Below are 6,000 nucleotides of genomic sequence, written 5' to 3'. Positions count from 1 at the left end.
GATCCGAACCCGTGGCCTTGGTGTTATCAGCACCACACTCTCCCGAGTGAGCCACGGGCCAGCCCAAGCCTAACACAATTCTAATGAAAAGGACCAGAGTGACCTTCACTGTTGACCAAGACACACAGAATGTTTCTTTAGCCAGTCCAGGGCAAAACTGATAATGTGACAATGGCTATCGGTATGGGCGTTCTCACTGTTCTTGAGTTCCCTCTAAATCTAGGGTATGATGGCAGTAAAAATGTAAAATGGACCGAGAGAAGGGCATTCTTCAAATTGAAATGCTTTTATTAGAATACTAATAAATGCAGATAAAAAAACACACACACCCAGAAAAAAAGAGAAACACTCAGAAATGCTATTATAGATTAGGCAAATTAGAGGAAAAAGAGTTCTTCAGTGTATTCAAAATGTAAACATTTGCCCTGGGATTTCCCACAGATGGCACAGTCCACAAGGACTTATTTGGAACAAAAATATGTCTATTGAGTCTCCAGTATGGCCTCTACAACGTCTGCAAACTTGCCACATTGAAAGTTAAGTTCCCATCACACCCAAAAACTTCTATGCAAAAAACTAAATGGCTCCCAATCAAGGCAACTAGAACATCAAATGGTACGTGTGGAAGCAGAATACCAAAGTGAATCAATCTTCCAGTGATCAGCCTCCGCTCACTCTGCTAACTGTATTTACATTTACCTTGACAGAGATTACAAAAATATACACAGTATATAAAACCCCTACACTTCAGTCTGGGGTGGGAGATGAAATACTTCTTGCTTATCAAATGCTCCAGGGAGAGGCCTTAAATCAGTCCCTTGAACTAAGGAAGTGAGGACTAAGAAGAGGCCCTCTTCTCTTCAGAAAACGGGGACTCATAAACTTCCATGGGTGGGCAGGTACAGGTCAGGTGCTGATCTCCATATATGTCATCAATCCGGGCAATGGTTGGCCAGAATTTGTTCTCTGGTTTCACGAAGGGCTGCAAAGGACAGAAGATGGAAATACTGTGGGATGTTCTGAGAGGTTTCTCTTGGGGGAAAGGAAGTTGCAGTGATATTCCCACAGCCTAACATAACATTAACCCAACAAATACTGAGAAGCTAAAAGCCAACACTGCATTATAGTCAAAAAAATCCAACTTTTGAGCCTTGTCCCTACCCAACTCAAAAAGACTGCAGAGCACCTTCCCCTCCAATAAGAATCAGAAAGGAAAGGAATACTGCATTGGGGGCCATCTCCCTGTTGCACGGTGGTAGAGAACATGCTGATCTACTTGCCAGGACTCCTTTCAGTTTTCCTCCACTGTGCTCTCTGGGGGCTCCTAGAACTGTGGTTGATACTCTGACTTCAGACTTCTGAAAGCCAGTCCTTTGTTCTACATTCCTTTTCATGACTGCATTTCATAAGTTGTCCCACATATGGTTTCTATAACAAGAAGACTGTAAGATCGGGCACCCCTCAAGGTAGGTGATGGCCTACGCACATGAGCACCGTCCCAGGGGGCACATTCAGCTTCAGAGGAGAACTTACGAGTGGGAATGCTGCCACCTCTCTGGAATATGGCCGATCCCAATGGGAGGATGTGACGCAGGTCAGGGAGTGTGGTGACATCTGAGACAGAGACACAGATGGAAGAAGGGTCAGAGCAATACACAGCCTTCTCCCCCAACACTCCACAACCATCGAGCTTCTGATGGAAACCCCTGGGGAGAAGGCGGTCTTTTTGTTTCAATTTGGGGGATAGAAATCTTTTATTATAAAATATTTTAAATATCAGAAAGTTATGGTAATAATATAATAAGCACATCCACCATCCAGCAAAGTCAAATTAACATTTTGTCACATTTGCTTCACCTTTAAAAATAATAAAACATAAGAGCCACAGCTGCCTGTGTATCATCCTCCTCCTCAGTGATAACCACTATCCCGAGTTTGATGTTTGCCATGCTTATCATATTTTTATAGTATTACTGAACATATTAATAAACAGCATATAGTATAATTTGGTACATTTAAAAACTTTGTATCATCCAATGAGGAGTATTTTCCACTTGATTTTGTCACTCAATATTGCATACTTTGACATGTCTATTGCCATTTTAAAAAGTAGCCTAAATCCTGAAAGAATCAGCAGTATCCACATGGAAAAGAGAAATAAATGACCATATCGTATGCCTCCGCTGCCTGTGAAACTCATATTTAGCAAGGTGCTTGCCTCCTGCTAGCCCCTGGCCCCTGCACTCTACCTTCAGCTAGGCAGTTTTAGAACTTTCCTTAGTGTCTGTCAGCACCTCAGACTTGTTCCCTGGCTTGTAGCCAGAAAAACGCAACCACAGTCTTCACGGTGTTCTCATTTCATGATCCTCCAGTTTAATGTCTGGACCTAATGAGAAACTTAGGACTCTGACCAGGTATAAAATTAACAGTTTTGGAAGAGGCAGGGTAATGCCTAATAATCCCTTGTCCAACATGGGCCAAATAACAATCCAGTTCTCAGAGGTAACTGCTCCAATAGAAGAACTTGTGTTTATATGGAGTTTGTAATTTATGCTATAATCTCGTCTTTCTTTTTTTTTTTTTCCTTTTTGTCTTTTTTCGTGACCGGCAACGGATCGCAACCCTCAGTGTCGCGCCCGTACCGGACCGGGACCGGCCACGGGATCGCAACCCTCGGTGTTGCTCCCGCACCTCGCTCAGCCAGTGAGCAGCCGGTCTGTATGTGGGATCCGAACCCTTGGCGGGAGCGCCGCCGCGCTTCCCAAGCGGCGCACTGCAGCAGTGCGCCACCAGGCCGGCCCTTTATGCTATAATCTCAATACAGTGCATCAAAAACCCTCAGTGTTGCGCCCGTACCGGACCGGGACCGGCAACGGGATCGCAACCCTCGGTGTTGCTCCCGCACCTCGCTCAGCCAGTGAGCAGCCGGTCTGTATGTGGGATCCGAACCCTTGGCGGGAGCGCCGCCGCGCTTCCCAAGCGGCGCACTGCAGCAGTGCGCCACCAGGCCGGCCCTTTATGCTATAATCTCAATACAGTGCATCAAAAGAGACAGAATAATAAAAATTCTCCAACTGGACGGCCTCCATGTCCTCTTTTGGCAATCAATTGAGTGCATGTGGCAGGTATAGTTCCCACAACCACATTGTATTTTAGTAACTGCTGTTAGGTTGTTCAAGACAATTTAAACTTCTAAGTAATGACTGCATCTTCTCAGAATTTTCTTATTCTAGGCAAGACTATCATCTTCAAAAGAGAGCTCAGGGGTTGCCGGCACAATGTCCAGACACTATTTTTTACTCTAAGGGACATTTAGAATAAAGGACCAGCACCTACACACCTTCAGTGGATTGACCCTAGGGTCGATGCGGCCTTCCTCAATGTCAGCGATTTCCTGCCGAATGCTGATCATGGCATCACAGAATCTGTCCAGCTCTGCCTTGTCTTCTGACTCAGTGGGCTCAACCATAAGGGTCCCCGCGACAGGCCAAGACATGGTAGGGGCGTGAAATCCTGCAAAGGGAAACAGAAGGACTTGACTCACTGACTTTTTGGCCTCTCTCATTTGGAAAAAAAGACCCTATCCCCTCTTATAATTTATCTAAGGAAACCATCAGACACATTTGCAAATATATGTATCGGGAATTCATCTCAGCACTGTTTATAAAAGAAAAACTTAGGAAACAACCTAATATCCAACAATAGGGAGTTGGTTAAGCAAATTTTACAGAACACCCATACAATATGCAGCCATTCAAAAGCATGTAAATTTGTTGAACTGGGTAAACACTCAAAAATATTAAGGAAAAAAAAGCAAGCTACATAATGATATTATTCCATTTTTGTAAAAAAATAAAAACAAGATAGAGTACCTACATACATGTATATTTGATGAGGGAAGATGCCTTGAAGAATATATACTAAAATGTTAACAGGGGTTATCAACAGAAAATGTGACTGGAATTTTTTTTTCACCTTGATTATGTTTTAGGATCTTTCTATAATGATCATGTATTACTTGCAATTAAGAGAAATAAAAATATTATAGCTTATCAAAAGTTAAATAATGAGGTGAAAAGCATTAAGGAGCCTGAGATAAATCTTATTATTGTCCCTGTTTCACAAATTTGGAAACAGGCTTGGCTAATATGTGGAAATCTTTTGTCTTTACAATGAACACAGGCTGAAGGTGTTTCTATGTTTCCAAAAGGTTTCACATGTGAAATAAATTGATATGTGGTTGAGATTTCCTGAACAAAAGCCAAAAACAACTTTTTCCCATTTCTTACACTTTTTCTGTGAAACTTAAAAGATGATGAACTATTCCCAGGTTGATAGACCTGTCAGTTAATCTTGCTGCAGAGTGCACTGGTTCCCAGATTCCGGTGTGCATCATGGGGTGCTTTAGAGCCATACCTGCATGCTGTTAGGGATTATCTCCCCAACATTTTATTATAAAAATTTTCAAACATGCAGATAAGTTGAAAGGATTATAGGTGAGCACCTATATACCCACCACCTAGATTCTACAATGATGTTGTTTGCTTTATCACATATCTGTTCATCTATCCACCCATCTTATTTTTTTGTGCATTTCAAAGTACACTGCAGTCACCAGTACACTTTACTCTTAAACACTTCAGCATGCATATCATTAACTATAATTTAATATCTCTTCACCTGTTTTTGTGACAAAACTTACATGAAATGCTCAAGTCTCAACTATACTACTTAATGAGTTTTGACCTGTGTTAACCACACCAGAAAGGGATTTTTTTTTTAAGAACAAGCTAATCTCCTTACCTATTAAGTCTGCCCTCAATTCCATGTGTGAGCAAATTCAATTCAACATATTCTGTTGTGGTTCCCATATCTGGAACCATCTGAGAAGCTGTTTTAGAAACACAGATTCTGCATCTGGGCTCTAATTCAGGAAGTCTAGGGAAGGGCCCGGAAATCTGAGTCTTAAAAACTCCCCAAGTGATTCTGATAATTAGCCCAATAATTAGTCTGGAAACCTCTGTGGTAAGGCAGTATGCTCCAAACTTGTCTAAGAAGACTTATTCCAGGGTGCTTGTTAAATACACAGATTACTAGGCCTCTTCCCTGAAAATTTGGATTCAGTAGCTGTGGTTAAAGACCTTGAACCTGTGTTGTCATTTTCATTGTTGTCTTTTACTTAGTTATCCATTGAATCTCTCATTTATCTCTCATTTATTAACACATACATGCTGAGTGCCTACTATGTGCCAGGTACCTAGACAACTCTGGGCTTTGGATAAGTGAAAATCATTCTATCGAACATCAAAATAATGTTGAGGTTGGGAGATAAAATATGACTTGGAAATACTGGTGGTAATTGACATTTACCACCTCCCTCCCTACCAATGCTGCTGCAGTTAGATGTGTGACATAGACAACACATCCAAGAACTGAAAGTCTTATCCTGAATCAGCCACCACTCAGTCATTAGCTGGGAAGTTGAATAAGGAGAAAGGAGTTTTACTGTCAGGTTATGGGAGCTGCCAAAAGGAGATTTTGAGAAGGTGATTGCTAATTTCATTAATGAAATCTTTCTCTGGCTTTCCCATGTATTTTCAGTGTACCATTTCATAGTAAGATCATTCAAGAGATAAGTGAGTCACACAGGTGGGACTCCCATTATGATGCAATAGTAAAACTATTAAATTTTTAAAATTTTCACTTTCCTTTTTAAAACAAGTCATTAAGATTCAGATAGGACTCCACATCCATTGAAAGGCACAGTACTCCCCAACTCAACCTTTCTGAAAGTTAAAGGATCCTTGATATTATTAATAATGTCACTAAGAAAGTGTATTTTAATAAGGACTGTGCTAAATGAACACCCAGTAATACACAGATAAAGGGCCCACGTCTTTCAAAATGCCTATTTCTTCATCTCTAGGAGCAGCGAAGCAGCTATTGCATGCCCCAGGGGCTTATAAAACTCCAGTGCACCGTCTCTAACACTTCCTCAGC

At 41.5% G+C, this 6,000-nt stretch overlaps 1 protein-coding gene across 1 annotated transcript in view; it reads right to left on the bottom strand.

Annotated features, from left to right (window-relative positions):
• Window positions 1-267: 267 nt before the first annotated feature.
• GLDC (glycine dehydrogenase (decarboxylating)) overlaps window positions 268-6,000 on the bottom strand; it is a gene marked incomplete at its 5' end in the record, with an annotated part of 76,566 nt that continues 70,833 nt past the window's right edge. The window contains 3 exons of the mRNA XM_008578828.1: window positions 268-982; window positions 1,534-1,614; window positions 3,341-3,513. Of these exons, the coding sequence (XP_008577050.1) occupies window positions 839-982; window positions 1,534-1,614; window positions 3,341-3,513 (398 nt within the window). The remainder of the gene's footprint in view (window positions 983-1,533; window positions 1,615-3,340; window positions 3,514-6,000) is intronic.

Source organism: Galeopterus variegatus, unplaced genomic scaffold, assembly GCF_000696425.1.
Source record: "Galeopterus variegatus unplaced genomic scaffold, G_variegatus-3.0.2 Scaffold1768, whole genome shotgun sequence".
Taxonomy (NCBI): domain Eukaryota; kingdom Metazoa; phylum Chordata; class Mammalia; order Dermoptera; family Cynocephalidae; genus Galeopterus; species Galeopterus variegatus.
This window is presented reverse-complemented; position numbering and strand designations above follow the sequence as displayed.